General features: G+C 36.7%; 1 protein-coding gene across 6 annotated transcripts in view; it reads left to right on the top strand.

Annotated features, from left to right (window-relative positions):
- Positions 1 to 19,638, top strand: part of SUN1 (Sad1 and UNC84 domain containing 1) — a 2,891,160-nt gene that overhangs the window by 1,861,376 nt on the left and 1,010,146 nt on the right. For all 6 annotated transcript variants that reach the window (XM_044089680.1, XM_044089681.1, XM_044089682.1 and 3 more), the window contains 2 exons: positions 15,757 to 15,818; positions 16,088 to 16,230. In XM_044089680.1, the coding sequence (XP_043945615.1) occupies positions 15,757 to 15,818; positions 16,088 to 16,230 (205 nt within the window). The remainder of the gene's footprint in view (positions 1 to 15,756; positions 15,819 to 16,087; positions 16,231 to 19,638) is intronic.

The following is a 19,638-nucleotide window of genomic DNA, read 5'->3' as shown; positions in this document are numbered from 1 at the left end:
CCAGAACTAAGGACTTAAATCTCTGCCAGCCTGTAAACGAAATGAGCTGAAGAGACAAATTTATTATCCAGTGCCTACTCTATCTCAGGAAGAAACTTCCCCTGCAAGTCATTGACATCCTAGCAGCCTTCATATTAAACCTGGATTTTTGGATGGGTACCCATAAGTCTATGCTGAGAGTGACCTGCTTTGCCCTTTTTAAGAATGAAAGGGTGCAAAATGCGGGAGGGTATTGGCATGGCATAAATCGTCTTGAGTCATTCACCCTGTATTTCCTATGATCCTTTTAACAGTATTACAGGTAGGGGAATAATCACAAAGATTACTTGCACTGAATCACATATGGAATTATAAATAAACATTGGTTAATCAACAAGCCCAAGTCGGTCTGTCCCAGTGGGAGTTAAAGATGGTGACACATAGGCCTGTGTATTGCGAAAATTTTTTTCTGGCCTATTCCATTTGGAAATGGGCTTTGGATATCCAAACATGCTGATGTCTTCAAAGTGAGTAACATAATAACGTCAGTAAAAGATGCTGAATTTCTAACATCTAAGCAGTCATTAGAGCTTCACAAACACCTAAATTAATAGCTTTTAGGAAAAAAGTTTAAGTGCACTCGATCCATCATTTAGCTTTTCTTTCGTAGATTAGCAATAGCTGAAGCAATCCTTCCAAACCTTTCTTCTACCTTAGAGTCACATTTACAGAATATACAGTCAAATTAAACCTAAATCGACTTCAAGTAAAAGATCTTGGGGTGTGTCATATTAGTCCTGGCAGGCATGATAACAAATACAATTTCCTTGAAGGCTGGGTTAAGTAAGTTGTTCCAAACATCCTAAGAGTAGCATAGATTTGTCTAAATGTGAGCACTCCTTTATCTCCATTAAAAACATGTTTTTCTAATCTGGAATAACAGATTTTTACTCTCAACCCAGTGGAAGTAACCAGCTCCTGTGACATGAAGAAAAACTATTACTATGGTTCAGATTAACTGAAATTGATTGGCAGCTCAGGTATTTGATGAAGCTGGCAGTGAAGGATGGTTGTGACTGTCCTGGAAGAGAGTGTAAAAAATGGGCATAGCAGATAAGGGGAAGATTGACAGGCTGCAGGTACAATGGTAGAGAAAACTGCTGGTGTGCTGCTGTTTGTAAAAAGTAACCTTTGTTATACGGGTAAAGCGTGTTGCAGTATATCTAAAGTGGGACCAGTCATAACTTATTAGTAAACTTCATGTAAGCTAATTGTTGCTGTAGCCTAAATTCCATCACCCAATCGAAACTGTACTGAAGAGGGATTAATAGAAATCATTAATACTAGCTCCAAGGGCAACATTGTAATTTATGGCTGATTTTGGAGTAAACTTTCTGGAAGAAAAACTCAAGTCCTGTCTCAAAGTATCCTAACTCATTTGGAAACTACCATCGCAACACTTGACCTCTAAATGAGAAATACTTCCCTGTTGGATATACTGTAACAAATTTGCCACTTATGTAAGCTACTAGCTGCTGTGCCTAACATTCTAAGTGAGCATTTCCCCTCTCTCTCCCCCCTTTCAGAGAAAGAAAAATTCCCCCATCTGTAGTATCAAGGCTGTCCTCTGAGTTTTGATATAGGCTAAATAAACTTAGAGCAGTAGTCACTGCTAGTCCAGTAAACTGAGCCATTATTAGCTGAGCAATAATTTAATTTCCTGTTAACTTCAGTGAGAACAAGCATGTTCCCAGTCATAGCAAAGTGAATGATTTATAAGAGTTGCCCCTGGAACAACTCTGACCCTAATGAAATGAGACCTGCCATGTCTCTTGTGGTGAAGTACAATTATTCCTCTCAGATTTTTGATACATTTGTCGAAGATGATTAGAACAAAGTAAGCTAAAACTACTTGTGTAACAAACAAACCCTTGCTAGTGTCCCAACTAAAACTGTTCTTGAAAGTCATAAATGGTGTCATTTGCTGGGCAGACTGACTTTTGATTGATATTTTTAAACAAATCAGAATTTATGCATTTGTTTCTGTTTTAGCTGAAACAAATGAATCTTTAATATTCATTTACAGCTTACATAAGCTAATAGTAGTCTCCATCAGTAGTTCAAGAGCATTTTATCTTAAGCAAGTGCCATACTGCTGGATACTTAAGTATCAGATTAGTAGTACTACTTCACAAATTCATCTGTTGTGTGGCAACAGAAGTTGAAAATAAATATGCAGTCTATAGGATGGAGAGACTTTTTTTAAAATTCATTAAACATTAGTAAACTAGCAAAGAATGAACGGTTATCAAGATGAAACAACACAAGTGAATCCCTAAATCCTTTTCTCTCTAGCAGTGGAACGCCTGCACTTAACGTAGTAATAGAGTATTACTTTTGGTGGTCAGTAAATGACCTGGCCGTATAAGGCAGTCCTCCATTGCTTTCATATGCCATTGACAATTTTGGTCACTCCCTTTTGTTGTCCTTAGTCATCTAGTTATAGTTTTATTCTGATATTCTTCTATATACATTGATCCTTATGATGCAGTTCATTCATTATTTATAACACATCCTTATTGTGAGATATCAGTTTTTCACCTTCTTTTTACATTTTTTGCAATAGTCCCAATAATAGTGTCCATTTCCATTTTGGTTGAATGTATTTGCTTGTCAAATCCTAACAAAAGTAAACTGTATAAGAGATATCAGTCCACCAATCACTTCTTGTAACATACTGTACAGGTCATTTGGTATCTAACTATGAACAAATCCAAAAATATCCTGCTACTTTCATTGATTCTCTTTTGTACATCTCTAATGTGTAGAAGTGACAACATTTAATTGTCTTTAGAGCATAAAGACAGTTGTGATCATCGCTCCTATGGAAAACTGATAAATCTCCCAAGTGGTCAGATTGATGTTAAATCCCAACAAAATTTTCCTCTCATATTAATGATTTTTAATCCTCCAGTATGTTAATTTAAGGCTTTGTAAGCCCTGCTGTCCAACAGTTTAATAGAAAAAAACAAAATGAAAACTCCAGCAAAGCTAGCACTTCCACTGAGTGACCTCCCAAACCTCTTGTATCAGAGGCACATGGGATATATGCAAATGATCCGTATGAACATCAGGTGTTTCAGCCAGTTGGCGATTCTAAATGCCCATGACTAACCATCACATTTTACAAGAGGTTTGGGAGGTCACTCAGTGGAAGTTCTAGCTGACCGTACCAAAAAAGACTTATGCCATGACGGCATGTAAAACATTTCAAGGTACTGTAAAAAGTGTTCCATCTGACTCTGAACAGCAGAAGGTGAAGCGTTACCACACTTCAACCTTTTTAGACAATAACTTTGATTTTAACAATACTAAACGAGTCAATTATGGCTCTAAGGGGACAGAAAATAAAGCGACTGATGATATGAATCTAAAAGACATTATTTTTCTGTTTGGAAAAAATTGAAAGTTTTAAAAAGTGTTCAACTAGATAATACTTATTTGAAGAAGTGCTTAGACGCTAATTTGGTACCCATGGGCCTGAGGTTTTTTAAATGGCCTATGGGGGTTGAAATGGATGATGAAAGAATAAATTAATGTTCGAAGATGTTTGATGAATTTGGGTTTGTGTTCATGAAATATTTGATATCGTGCAATGATGAGAAAATATGTAATTTACTCATGGAAATTGAACAATTAGATCAAGCAATAACTAATGATTTATTGTTTGACGAGTATGAAATGTGTTTTAATGCTCAGTTTACATGGGTTGAAAATCAGATTAATAAGCAGTTTGACAAAAAATGTAAAAAATTAAAACGAGACCTGCAGCAGTATGAAAGGGGAGAGGCATACAGGTTTGAGGTGAAAAAAGAAAATGTTGAGTATGTAGGGAAAAACTATAATAAAAAACGGACATACAGAAACAAGTCATTTTACAACCATACTAAGAAATTTGGAGATGGGTACAAATCAAAAAGTTTTTTAGAGGAAGACAAGTGGTACAACCACAAAGGGGAGGAAATACAAGAGAATTGGCGATATCAAGGGAGAACAACATGGTAGATTTTACTAATGGAACATATATAGGCAGTGATCCTGAACATGAAATAGTTAAACATAATGACATACAATATAGTTGGAAAGATTTCAGTATTTACAATTACACTGATATCATTTTAACTAAAGAAATGTTCCAATTGTTATCTAAGGGAATGAAGTACATTCAAAACAACAGGGGCAATTTGGTAGAGTATGTTATAGATTTTAAAAAATATTTAAGAAAGTTGAATTTAGCATTATTTTTTAAAGGAAATAATACAGTGGCTATAGAGGAATTTAAGAAGAGAAGTTGTTTTACTCCTCCTTTAAATAACACTCTAGCTATTTTTGAAAAAGTTGTATTAAAAGAGTTGTACCAGTACATGGACAAGAAATCTAGTTACATAACTAATTTATCTTATAAGGAATATGGGGCATTGAGAGAGATACAGAATAATAATAAAATAAGAATCATGAAACCCGATAAGGGTGGGGGGGTCGTGTTATATAAAGTGGACGAATATAATAACAAAATAAATAATATTTTATTTAATTCCGGAAATTACACATTAACATCAATTAATGAAGTAAATATTGCCTATCATAAGATTGATTTAATGTTAGAGGATTTATTACTTGAGAATAGAATTGATAAGGACCTATATGAATATCTGAAGAATAAATATCCTATAATAAGTACTATTGTTGGAATTCCAAAGGTCCATAAAAACGTAATAGAACCACCATTTAGACCTATAATATCTGGAAGTAATTCGAAAACATTTGCCTTTGGAAAAGTAGTAGACGGCTGGTTAAAAAATGTTTATAACAATATTGTACAAATTGTAAAAGATTCATGGGACTTCCTTAGTAGATTGGATAATGAACTTATTTCTAATGATTGTATTTTATTGACAGTGGATGTAGTGGATCTTTTTTCCAGTATTCCACTTGATGAAGGACTTATGAGATTCCAGAATAGTGTACAGAAATACAGTCATCTTAATTGGGACAGAATAAGTTTAATAATGGAGTTTATAGAGACCGTATTATCAAACTATATAATGTTTCAGGGTGAGTATTACAAACAGAGTAAGGGGGTTGCTATGGGGGCAGCTTGTGCCCCCATGTTTGCAAATTTATTCCTCCTGAATTGGGAAGAGGAATATATTTTTGATTCTAGTTGGAAGTCACATATCAACTGCTATTTCAGATTTTTGGATGATGTTTTTAGAATATGGAAGGGCAGTGAGAATTCTATAAAACAATTCATTACATATTTAAATACTAGAAATGACTTCTTAAGGTTTACGTACAGTATGAATAGTGAGAGCATAGCCTTTTTGGATACCAGGATTACCATAGTGGGCAAAAACGTTCAAATCTAACCTATTCAGAAAGGAAACATTTAGTAATGACTATCTGGAATTCACTAGTTGTCATTCGAAACAACAGAAGAAGAGCATTATTAAAGGGCAATGTATACGAGCTGCTAGAATGACATCATTTCTTCCTGATATGCTTGTTGAACTTGATAAAATAGGAAATATGTTTAAAATCAGAGGTTACCCAATGTATATGATTACTGATACTGTCAATTATGTTAAATAGGAATGGGGGAAAAATACAAGCCTATCTTAGGGACAAAGAGAGATGGAGTAACAAATTGTAATGGTACAGTTGAAACTAATGATTTTAAAAGAGCTTGTGTCATTAAGTATGCTCCTGATGTGGGAAATGTGAAAGAGTTAATAGAAAGAAATTGGAACATCTTAAAAACTGATGAAAATGTATATAAGGTGGTTGGGAAGGGACCTCAATTTGTGTATAGGAATGGTTTAAATCTAAAAACTAGATTTGGGATGGTAAAGGATATCACTAATCGAACAGCAGGGGGCACCTCGAAATGTGGGAGGTGCAACCAGTGTAGGTATATCATTCCAGATAAGAGTATTACATTAGAGAATATAAACAGGACAACCATCCAATTTTGCAAAGGTAATTGTAGGACAACTCAGGTCATATATTTAGCCAAATGCAACACATGTCCAGGTTATTATGTTGGAATGACCACTAGATGTCTTAGAAATAGGATTTATGAACATTTGTATAAAATAAAAAGACAAGATGAGAACAATGCTCTCTGGAGACATTGCAATAATAGTAACAACCATTGTAACTCATTCCAGTTTGGTATTTTGGAACACATTAAGTCAAATCCAAGAGGGGGAATATCAAGTTGCATTTAATGGAGAAAGAAGCCCGATGGCAAATAAAATTAAATGCTTCAGAAAGCCCAGGACTTAATGAGACAATATCTATTAAACCTATGTTGGAGAAGGACAGATAGATTAGTTTCTCCGATGTTAGTTTTAGTATAATCTAGGCTAGTTGTATATTTACAGAAGTCTATAATTATCATAAAGGCTAATTTATTCCTTAGGTTATTGGATTTATTATAGGTCGTCCATTTTTTCACATATAGGTTTTTTATATATAGGTCTTTTTATATATATATATATATATATATATATATATATATATATATATATATATATATATATATATATATATATATAGGGTTTTATGTAACAATTGTTATATGTACATATATTTTTTGGATATCTTTTGGGTATCATCTCATACATGCATCAAATTAAATCAAGTATGCATAATCATGCATACAATTTTTATAAAAATATTTATTTCATGTATTGGTGCAATACAGTGGTTAGGAAGTACTACACATTTGATGTTTTAAGTATGTGACTATTTTAGGAATTATGTATTATTGAAGATGAGTGAACATTAGTTTTTTAATTCATTTTTAATTTATTATTCATCAATAATCAGTATTATTTGTATGTGGGGGGAATTATGCACAGTGCACTTTAAGAACTAATTGGTGGATTGTTAATGAATGTGTGTCATTGATTGGGAAGATTGCTATATAAGGGATGTTTGGCAGTTCAAAAATGTTCTGATGAAATCTACTGTTGTAGATGAAAGCGCTCAACCAGACTGCCGTACATTTTATTAGTGTTAAATAAAGAATCTATTTTTCATTTTCACATCGTGCCTGTGCTTTACATCTTGACAGGGACTGTTTCTTCTTCACCTTCGGGTGTTATCGTTGAATTGGTTGGACTGACCAGTCACTGTCGTTTATTATTTTTTGAAGTTCTAGCTTTGCTGGAGTTTTCATTTTGTTTTTACTGCTTGGTTTTTCCGTGACCTTCTCATTGATTGTAACAGTTTAACAGAAGGAATTTCAGTTGTGTCCAAAACTACGACACCAGTTAAAGTTAGTCAAACCCCATCTGCCTTGCAACCCTTGCTATCCCTTTATACTCAACAGGTTTTGCAGAGAGAACTTGCTACCTGTTTAACCACATATACCCCAATCTTGTCATTGACAGAACTGTTCTCTGAAAATAAGCTCTGTCTGCTTCACTTTGAACCTGTTCAATCCACCATCGCCTTCCATTCCCGTCATACTGTATCCAAATGACAATTCCTTCTTTAACCATGCATGTCAAGCATGTTGAACATCCTTCAGTGTTTGCATCAGTTGTTTAATCTCTTATGGTGGTTCTGCCTTTTCTCCAAAGTACTTTCCACACTGTCGTGTAGTTGAATCATCATGTTTTGTTACATGATGAGATTAGCTGCTTACACTGTGCTACATAGTGTCACGCTCAACAAATAATTTAATTTGATTGACTTCAAAGTAATTATTTTTTGCTTCTTTTCCTTCTGCCTGCCAGTCAGCAGTTTGTTGGTTGAAACTTTCATTCTCTCGTCACCAGAAGCAAGGGTTTACTGAGAGGGGCCATTATGTAAGCAGTTGTCTAGGTGGCTGTACATTTTTAATTTTCTCTACTAGACTTGCAGTTGCTCTGTGACACCCCATGGATGGAGTGTGCAGAAAGTGGCACCACCGCTTTGCCCCCAACTTCCATAAACGGGATTGTCAGTAGGACTGCCCCACTCGCCTGCAGAAGGCACTATGTGAGTGATTCCCTGATCTGTACCTGGGAAATCAGCTATGTGTATACAGCCCTGTGTTTGCATCCCCCTACCTTCCCACTAAGATGGGCATGCCCATCCTTTCTGCCTTTTCAATAAAGTGCACTGGTCACTACTTGAACTTAGGTTACTTAGGCTTGTAGTCAGGGCTTTATCTCCTGTATGCCACTGATGAGGGCATTTTAAGTAAATTTGAGGATCCACTGCATTCTGTACTACTAATTTCCTTGACATTATCAACTTTTCCCATGCCACCTTGACCTTTCATTCAACCCATATAAAAGCTTGCATCATATTTTTCACAGATTAATATTGATGTGTCTGACAAATCCTATATTCAAATACCAAGATATTTCTTGCAGGCAAATTCCCATCAAAGTCAATATTGTTTCATGCAAAGGATGATTATAGTTTAAAGCTACTAACATAGTCTTACTAACATGAATCTTGCATCCTGAAAACCTGCCAAAATGAGCAGGACTCCAGTTCCTCTTCTGGTCTGGTCAGCTGTACTGGCAGATATCTAGAGGCAACATTTTAAAGTCTTCATCCAAAATTCTGTGCTCATTTATATCAGCTTGTCTCACCCATGCAGCCAAAGGGTCTAAAACTGGAGAGAGCAAAGGTGATAGACATCCCTACAGGGTACTGGTTGTAAGCCACAAAGGCAACAGTAACGCTTTGTGGATCTTTATGCCAGCTTCTGAATCTGTATTCGTTGCTAAAGTCAAGTCCAGAAAATCATGAGGAAAACCTAGGGCTAACAATTCCATCATTAAATAATGCCTCTGTAGCCTATCAAATGCATTTTCAGCATCTAAACTGCCCCACATTAACACCTTTCTCTTATTCTGCATTGTTATTATAATAATGCTTACGTAAAAGTTAACAGCCCGTCGGATTAGCACACTGGTACCGCAAAAATCAAGTAAATCAGAAAAGTTAAATGGTTCCTTGTGTGCGAAGTGGGTAACAAACCAATCACAAGTTCTTCATAAAGCAAGTCCAAATTTCCCAAATAAATGGTGAAAAGTCGATGTATAATCCATACAAAAAAACAAGTCTTTATTAGAATTCCAACGAACACTATAGTAATACAGATGAGCGCTTTCACTAATGACTAGCTTCTTCAGATCTTTATAAAAAGTGGTATAATTCCATCCCTTATATAGTAGTACAATTAGTTTTCAATTAAAACAACTATATGCAATTAAACAATTAGGTAAAATAAGTGACAAATGCACAATTTTAAAGGAGCCAATATGTATTCAAATATGTCTCGCAAAGTTGTTATAAACAGAAATCGCTGTCAAAAGCCTTAAATGCAAGTCATTTCTTTATGTCATGCAACGTATAAAGTTTATATAAATTATACTGAAATATTTGATTGGCAAAGTATTATGTGCATATTATAAAAGTCAGATGCATCTGAAATATAATCTCATATGAAATTTGTTATTATATTAAATATAATATATTTTGATTGTACTTAAAGAGATATGTAAAATAAAGTATGGACCAGTCTTTTATCATGAGATGCCAAAATCTGTTGTAAGATTTATTGAAACTTTTCATAGATAAAATATTGTGATTATAGTTGAATCAAGTTCGACCATATACAGAATGCTAAGCCTATCAAATATACTGAACCATATCGTGCTAAGCGAAGGTCAGTAGTATATGCGTAAATACGCCCCCAGTACAAATAGTCAACATCGTCCTGTTTGATATATTTCGTTGTCGTAATGTACGATCTGGACGTATGGTTCAAGCATTCAATCTTTAAAATGTTACAAATATACCAGGCAGTATTAGTTTAAAAGATGTATTCATACTATAATTAAATGTATATATCTCCATCACGAATACCTATAAGTGATCAATATGTATTCACAACTAAACTTTTGTATGAGCATGCATATAACCAAATAAGTATATACACATGAAATACACCTAATAATTATGTATATATGTATATGTGTATTGATGCATAAATAAATATATGAATGCAATGTGTATGTAATGTAAATAAATATGTATAAAACCAAATGTATATATTATATATTAATAAATAAATAAATGAATTGAAATATTGTTATTATAGTTGTTAAATGTAAATTCACAGGTACTTATTTGGCTATTGATTTGTAGTAATCTTAAAAAGCCTAACATTACATTCCCCTGGTATGTTTGTAGCCGTTATATTTTCTGTATGACTAGCCCAGGGACAGGAAGAAAACGGATTGGTTTGGACAATTTTTTTTTTTGTACTCAATCAGTGAGGAACATGAGTGTTAAGCCCAGAGTGAATTTTAAGTTTCCCACACAGTTGTCCAAATTATATTTGAATAGTTTAAAAGAAGTACTTTGCTTTATGCGGCGTGGTTGACTGTTCCATCGAGGTGGTATTCTCTGTGATGTGTATCTCTCTCTCCAGCATATTCCATTTATTATGAAAGAAATGGAGATCCCTTGAGCAGGTATTCATGCTATCACTGGACTTGGGAATGTGTAATAGATCTGTCAGGGTCACTCACAAACAGAACCCAGGAAATTAGGGTATGTTGAGGCTGTGTGCACAAGATGTAGAGATCTCTTCCTACTAGCTTGCATGATATGAAGCAGAGCGACAAGGTTTTGAGATGATCAGCATAGTTTTTTATTCTTGGGCCCTGTCTTTTTTATAGTGAGGAAAGGTTGAGGGCATTCCGGTTGTGACAAGTGTTTGGGCAGGTACATACCAAAATCGGCATTATATTCATTGATCTGCCTAATGAGACCGGAGTATAATGGAAAGATTACATCCCTGTACCTGGACACTGTAGCTTAAAATATAAGATGTGCAATAAAAAAGAAATTCCTTACAAAAGTGGATATGTGATGATCAAAGGGCAATTCATTGCCAGCATAGGTTCCAGGATCCCTGAATATTGGAGAAACTTTCAGGTGTGTGTTGTCAAGTGTAATGATTACAAGGGAAGTCATGCTTTCCTAAGGATAATATTGTACATTTTCTGGCATATAGTTTTAATCTATGGTTTTGACACCAGCTGCTTTTTGGGAATGGCCTTCTTGAAGGATCTTTTGTGGGGGGGAGTTTATGATGGCGCCAAGCTTACAATCATCTACAGACTTGGACAGCCATAAACACTTAATATTTGCTTTGAACTCTGAGAAGTAAATGCCAAAGAACAGTGCCCCATCGACTGAACTCTGGGGTACACCATTATTGACAGGTCTTCTAGTGGAGGCAGAGACACCCTCTCTAATTTCCTGGGTTCTGTTTGTGAGTGAATTTGCTGCCCAGCTGGGTACATAGAAATTTCCATTTAGCTGTGAGTTTACCTGCTATGCCTGTGAGATGATGTTGAATGCCTTTGCAAGGTCTAGATGTGCAGTGTGTAATGATTTGCCCATATCCGTTGCTTCATTAACATTCTAGAAGAAGCCATGCAGGTTAAGTAGGCAGGATCTGCCCTTGATGACCTCAAACTGGCTTGGTTTAAAAGTTTGTAGGTTGCTTGTGTCCTTTATTTAATTCAATAATAATCCTTTCCATAGACTTACAGGTGACACTAGTCAGACAGTTGTTTGTCTTTTCCCAGTTATGGGGTCGCCACAGCAGAACTCCAGTCCACTAATGATTGGCTGTAGATTTTTTTTATGGTGCCTAGTTGCCAGCTCGACGCCCAACCTTCAGCGAAGGCACACCCATTCACACATGTCTTTCGGAGGCCACTCGACCACGGGGAGGACATGCAGACTCCACACAGACTCCACACAGAAGGCACTCCAGCCGAGAATCAAACAGGAGAACCTCTTGCTGTGTGGCAACAACGCTACTGTGGCTTTTTTTTGACACTGGTCAGACAGTAATGGTCTGTAATTACCTCAGTCTGTTTTCACTCCACCTTTGTGCAAAGGGATAACTGTTGTCTTCTGTTCATCTCGCAATAAAGTCTGTTTGGACGCTGATATTGATTAGCCTTTGCAGGGGGTCTGACAAGTCCTGTTTTAGGCAGTCCAGTAGGCAGGCCATTATGTTTTCCGGCCCGATAGAAGTAGTGTTCTAGATCTTAAGAAGTGCCTTTGAGGACTTGTTCTTGGGAAATTTCAGGTGGTGTAAATGGGAGTATTTGATCTGGGAATATGGGGTGGTGAAGCTTGAGCTAAACTTGTCCATTAGTAGATTGACTTTGTCCTCCGGGTCCAAGTACGTGATATCATTTTCTATTTGCTCTGCACAGTGGTGGACATTATTTCTGAGGTTTCTGGCTTAATTTAAGTAGGCTTTGTGTGTATCTTTTGCCTGAGTAGCTATATTTAACTCTTATCTTGGTTTGCTTGATTTTATTAGTGTTCACAGTTCCCTGTTAAGTTTTGCAAGAGCATTTTTAGCATCTTGAGAGTTAATTTTTTGTGTCCAGTATTTTTTTCTTTTGTTGTAGAGCCCGTTTACGTGTGGGTGATACAACTAGGCTTATTATTAAATGTGGTCATGTATTTGGAGAGGAACAGGTACTTGTCTGCAGCTATTTACATCTGCATATAATTTGGTGGCAGTGGATTCTACATAAGCAGTAGGGGGTCATCACTTGGTTTTAGTAAATTAGCCTTAGCATTATTTCTCTGAATGCTGAGTAACTGAAAGATGTTTCCGGCTTCAGTTTTTTGGTGAATGAAACTTATTTATGGTCTTGTGTGACCAGGGAGAAAGTGACAGTTGGGGAACGAGTGTCCAATATTGGTAATGACCAAGTCCAGGATTTTATTGTCTCTGGATGCAGTGTGGAATAACTGGTCCAGAGATTTGTATTGATGAAGTCCAAAAGTTTCTGGGCATATATTTTTTGAGGATATGCAAGTCTTCCATTTAATGGAGGGGTAGTTGAAGTCTCCTAGAGGAATTGTTTGGCTTAATGCATAGGACCTCCTCATAGTTAAGTAGGAGGTATAACTTGAGTGGGACATAGAGTTGGTCCTATATTTAGATATGGTATGATAATTTTTTCCCTTTTTTTAGTAGTATGTTGGACAATGAGGGGTGTTCCAGAACAGTATCTTGTCTATAGAGTCTGGAGGTGAAATGTGTTTTTAAAAATATGGAAACACCAATGCCTTTAGTGCCTACATCTAATACAGTGGGCCTGAATGCACTGTAGGCATTGAAACCCTGCACTAATGGAATGCAGTCATTGGTCTTGAGCCATATCTCTGTAACAATGCATATATTTGTGCTTTCTAGGATAATGAGTGCTTGTAGGAAGTGAAGTTAAGGCTCCCTGTAACAAATCCATTTTGATCTGTGTGTAGTAATGCTAGGTGCCTCCAAGCCATCTAAGCTGCTTAGGTGGCCATAAAGAGTTTATAATCATTTAGTATGGACATTGGCTGATAACATAGAGACAGTGCTCTAGCTCAGCCTTTCTATGTCAAGGCCAGTACAACTCCCTGCTTTAAGAATCTAACCCCACCCTCTTGAATTATGTTACTAAATGATTGCAACAGCGTGGAGGTCCTTTTTCTTTATACAGTCTCCTAGGCGACTTTTGAGATACCATCAGTACCATTGGTTTTCTCATCCAGGTGTTTTGTCAGTGTTTTACCCTTATAAATGTCTACAACCACCACTACATCATATGATGACTTGATCAACTTGATTGTGCAGTTTTCTATTTTTTTTTTATTTGCACCCCCCCCCCCCCCGTTTTATGTGCATTACCAAGCCCCTCTGATGTTCCAGAGAGTTACAAAATTGGAGTTTTGTAACCATCTTGTTTTCCATACCCTCTCTAAGGTTTTGCGTCTCTTTTGCTGAAGTGCCCCCATTCCAGTCAAACACCCTGCCCAGTATTTCCACTAGTTTGCTTCCTTTTATTGCAAAAATCTTCCTTCTCCAAATACCTTTGCAACATTTAACAGAAAATCACAACTCATTTTATCTCACTTATAAGTAGATAATTCTATCAGGAATTCTAATGCCTCTAGCACTTACTCTACTGTAAGCCATGCAGCATTTCTCATCCCAGCTGAACTGTTGGAAATGCTAATAGTTCTCTGTTTAGTCCTTGATTGTAGCAAATTATGTACATTGTAGGGGTGTATGGTGTGAAAAAAAAATAGGATGAGTCACTACCTCCTTTATCAGATAAGCATTCTTTGCAGTTGTACATCATTTTTTCGATTCTTGATCTTGCATAATTATCCTGACATCACCCTGACTTGTGTTTCAGTTTATTCCATGGTCATGGTGGATGTCTTAAGCATCTGTGTCCTTGATGATCTTGTGGTGACCCAACAGCTTCTTAAAGAACAACTTCTTTCTTTTGCTCTTAGAAGAACTCTTCTTCATGGGATTTGAGCCTGACTGACAAGCGTTCCTTATCACCCAGTTCAAGCTGGATGGTTTGATAGTTCTTAAGTTTATCTATTGGGAGGGGAGTTTTTTTTTGATAGACATCACTTCTGCTGGCAGGATCTTGGACTTGTAAGCCCTTATTTGTAAAAAAAAAAAAAAAAATCCATTTGGACTTTTACAAGGGTGTGGTGTCCATTGATTAATCCACATTGCCTTGTAAAAGTGGCTAAAGAATTATCCTTGAAAAAATCTATTTTATCTGTTTTCTTTGTGAAGACAGTAGACTAGATAAAGAGCCTTTTGCTTCCAGGGCATCTCCATCAGCTTAAGCTTTACTTGGAAATGTTACATGATTTTAAGAAGGCGGAGCAACTGTTCATCTCTTTTTCTGATGTTCTGAGGAGACTGGTGTGCAGTAGTTGAACAAGCCCTTTCCTGTTAGATTGTTAACTGCATTATGTTTTGCCACCCAAAGATTGAATGCTTGCTGGAAAATGCTGTTTTAGGCTAATCCACCATGGGTATTATTGTTTCCAATGCTTTCTTGAAAAATGACTCAGTTGTCTACATTTGTCCTGTGGCCACTTTACCATTCACATGTTCATCAGACATCATTGCTTTGGGCTGTCATTCCAAGAGTTTCCTTTTGACATCTCATTACTTCAGGATTTGACCACCTTATATCTTTCCTTTAAGCCTTCCTCTTGCTTTGGCCTCCTGTGAGGTTTAAATTCCCATATTTGGGATTTTTCTTGAAGTTGTGTTGCAGAAAGCTTTCCAATTCACATGCAAGCACTTTCTATTCTAGGTCTTTTTACTCTCTATGTCCATGTCTGTGTTTGAATGACCTCTTCATCCTACAGCTATAACTGGATTTTCCTTTTAAATCGAGCAATTACATAATTTTATTCATGTATGCTGTTTTTTTTTTATTTTCCTAATTAAAGGTTTTCTTTACGTCTCAGTTAACGGAGGTACTGAGTGTAAGGGCTAAGCATTCACTGCAAGTATGTTCTGCAGCTCCATCCCACGCATGGCCAGGAGATGTCAATGTACCGTCATAAGTGGGAATGAGAGAGAAGAATGTTGCTGAGATGGGGACAGTGTACAAGGGAATCCCAGCAGTTATCCTCCCATGTTAATTTTTTCCATGATGGACTGTTATTTCAAATGCATGCATTAATGTGTGGGAATGTTGTTTGTGCCATTATTTCAGAATACTTTTATATGTAGAATATTTCAGACTGATGTAAAAATAAGATTTGTTTTTGTACATGTTTTTGATATTTTGTTTTTATTGAAGCTGATCATATTTCGTTTCTGACAATTGAACTTTCATTTCTTTTTAGGTGCTTACCTAGAATTCTAAAGTTTCTGCTGCTGATTTTGATACCACTTCTGCTTTGGTTAGGTGAGGAAGTTTGTCATTCTTCTAACAGGCTTAAAACTGTTGAATGAGTGTTAGCAGTACTTTTCAGCAGCTGTTTGCATGTGTAACCATACTTGTAAGTTATTTCCTATTACCAAGTGACCTTTTGAAAATAACTACGTGGCTAGAATAACTTATTGAATTAAGTATTATACTTTTCTTGTACTGTTAAAAACACTGTACTCATTGGCAGTTGCATTGTTGCAGTAAGCATTGCTGTGCAAATGGTAATAGACTTTGACTTTCCTTAGGTTTATGGTATCTGTACCCTGCAGAATTGTTGTCACTTCTACCTTTTCTCAATGGGACAGAAATTCAGGCTGTACCATTACCAGATGAGGCATCTGTGACTCCAAAAATAGACCCAGCAATATTTGGCCATGGTGATTCAGAGGTAAACCATTGCATTTTTAGTGTATTCTTGTGCATTTCTTTCCTAAACTCTGTTGAATCTTTTAAAATTAGTTTCTTGGAATTTAGTTTTGTCAAAATTTCCTTTTGCATGCAGTAATTTACAAGAACATTATAGTGTTTAATTGTTAAGTTCACATCCCTGTTATCTCAATGGCAATTTATGGTTTTAGCTAATGCTAAACAGTGGTAAGCAGTTGGCTTTTTTTAATATATACTACATGCTTCCTTTCAGTTATGAATGTATGAACTTGGAGTTTGAATATGAAATGCCAAATGTTCTTAATTTTGTAGTGTTGTGAAAAACTTAAATTACATCCGTAACCACTCAGATAAAGCAGTACTGATATGAACTTTTGTATGGCATGAAACATTGTTTTTTTAATTTTTATTTATTGATAAAATATTTAGAGAAGTATGGAAATCATAAATAGTATATAAATGATTAATCTTTTTAGCTGCACTAGTTAGAGTTTGGCTGTCAGTGCAGTTGTGTTTTCCATCAAGTAAGCTTAAGATGAAATCTTTCAGAAGCTTGTATGCAGCGTGGTTTTACAGTTACTATATACATGTAAACATGAAATATAAGATGCTTGCAAGCATCATAGGCTAATCCTAGAAAAATGCCTGGAGGTGTTACTAGACTGTATTAGATGGGACATAAAAAGGTTCTTTAGAAATGAGGAGGAAGACTTGCTGTTTTAATATTTATTTCCTTTACTACTGTTTGAAGAGTGCACAAAAAACAAGGGAGATAAAGGGAGGGGAGCGTTTACTGCAGCAGTGATCATTCGAGCATCTGTTGTTATGGTATAATCCAATGCCAATTTCATTAATTCCTCAACTAATGGGTCTCGGATCTGACCTCGGGTCTGACTCAGCCGCTTCTGCCAGATACTCAGATCCAAAAGTCTTGAACTCCTCCCTTTATCCATAATGCACTGACGGTCTAACATACCTCGGATCTTGTTTGCCACCACATCGTTATAGACACAGATTCTTTCACTCTTGAGCAATTGGTGAACTTAATTAGTGAGTTTTTCGTAAAAGCATTTTTTTCACCATCTATTATTCTTCCCTAATTCTGTCACCTTTCTCTCTCTTACAGTAAATTTCCTTTCCATTTATTACTGATAATTTTGTTTTTTTATTTTCTTTAGTGTCATCACTGGTACCTTGCCTGTTTTCTCTGTCTGTCCTTTTTTGGGGTATTTGTTCTTTACCATTGTTGGTAACATTTTCCTTTCTTAGCCTTAACCCCCCCCCAAAAAAAAATATTTAAGTAGTAGTGTTGCTTTTTGTTGTTGTAGCCTTACTTTTTTGTTACTTAGGCCAGTATGACCGATAACGCTGCTGGATTTTAAAAATGCATCACTTGTGGGCATAAAATACCTAATTTGGATGCCTGCAGGGAATGTGTGTACTGCTCGAGTGCTGCGCATTTAGAGCCAGACTGTAATATATGTGCTAGTTTCAGTTCCAAGGCACTTACAGACAGGAGAAATAACTTGTGTTGAAAGGCTGTCTATCTTCTACTTCTGCTTTAAATGAGACTCGCACCCCTTCTAAGAAGTTGGACAAAGGGAAGCCCAACTCTGCTTCCAAAGATGAAGACTCCCTTAAGAGATCTCTGGATTCCACTTTCTTCGCCTCTCCTTCTTTGAAGCCACCTGTGAAATTGATAAGACCTCAGGCTACTAAACCACACTACCACATTAAAAAAACTCCTTAAATCACACCTTTACAGAAAACATGTATGTAACTGTAGTGACCCTCCCTGAACCCACCTCATCCTAGGCTATCATTCATTTACTGGCCCTGAAGTACACTGTTCACTAACTCTAAGCTCTACCAAAGCAATTTTGTAGATGTGTAAATATCTAGTAATTCTGTTAATTACTATGAAGTTCAATTGTATTGTATTTCAGTTGCATTTGACTCTGTACATTTGTTAAACTTTTGTCATCTCCTTTTTACTCTCTGTAACTCAGTGGAGCTTTTCTCCCCAGGACTGCACTGAAAACAGACACTTGTCCAGTTGGACTATACTGGTAAACAAATGTTAAACAAATAAATAAATAAAAGATATCTTCGTTGGTGGCTTCACTCAATGTTTGCGAAGGCGGTCCATTTGTTCTTCCCCTGCTCATGGCCATGGTGGCTACAGACGCTTCCCGACTGAGACAGTACTTGGGAAGGACAGTCCAAGGTACGTGGTCTCCAGAAGAGGCCAAAATGCTCATCAGTGTCCTGGAAATTAGAGCAGTCCACCTAGCATTACAGGCCTTTCAAGTCATTCTGCCTTCTGGGACAGTTGCGATTCAGATGGACAACATGTCAGTAGTCTGGTACATCAACAAGCAGGAAGGAACATAATCTTATCCACTACGTCGTGAAGCATTGAGAGTATGGCAACAAATGATCTCTTTCCTGCTGCTTTCTTATAGCAACGCATGTACCACGGAAAGCCAGCGTGATTGCAAACAAACTCAGCAGGTTCATTTTGATGCCTTAGGAATGGTCTCTCAATTTCAAAGTGGTGTAGAAAACTTTCCATTTGTCGACCAGTCATGTTGTGACCTATTCACTTCTCCCCTAAACAAGTGCAGCAGGTTCTTTGCCCTGATCTCTCCAGCGGGTGAGTCACCGAAGGATGCTCTGGTACCCGATTGGCCCACTGGTCTCCTCTGTGCTTACCCACCGTTACATCTTTCCAAATTTCTACAGAAAGCATATCACTTGAAAAGCACAGTTATCATCATTGCACCCTTTTGGCCTCGTCAGATTTGGTTTCCTTTCCTCTGGCCTCACCTACTTCTACCCTGGATGCTGGATCCCAGTCCAGACCTCCTGTCTCACCCAATAGGTATGACTCATCCTGGCATTACAAGTTTCGAACTAACAGCATGGTTTCTCCCATTCCGCTAATTACTAGACAGTCTAGGCTAGTCCTCTCTGGTCAGTCATATTTTGTTTTCTCAAAAAGCTTCTACTAGAAAGATTTTCAAAAGCAAATGGAAGAGATTAGTATTCTGGGCCCTTAAAAAGGGATCTGGACCCACTCTTTCAGCCCTTTACCAGCTGTACTTGACTTTTTAGCTTCAATTTTCAGTGAAAGGGCTAGTTTTTCTACTATTAAGGTCCAGTTGACTGCCATTTCGAATTTCCAGCTAGGTGAAAATAATTCTACAATAGCCTCGCCTTTCCCAAAGGACCTTTTTATTTATTTAGCTGTCCTCTAAAGATCCTACATTTTCTTGGGTTTTAACCATTGTGCTCTGACCCAAATTCCCTTTGAACACTCAAGACAGGTAAGATTTAAAGTTTTTGTCCTAGAAAACCATTTTTCTGGTTGCTATCACATCTGCTAGATAAAGGAGAGTACATGCTC

This window comes from Protopterus annectens, chromosome 12.part0, assembly GCF_019279795.1.
Source record: "Protopterus annectens isolate FY-2018-M chromosome 12.part0, PAN1.0, whole genome shotgun sequence".
In the NCBI taxonomy this organism is placed as follows: Eukaryota; Metazoa; Chordata; order Ceratodontiformes; family Protopteridae; genus Protopterus; species Protopterus annectens.
Note: the sequence above shows the minus strand (reverse complement) of the source record. Positions and strands in the feature narration are given on the sequence as shown.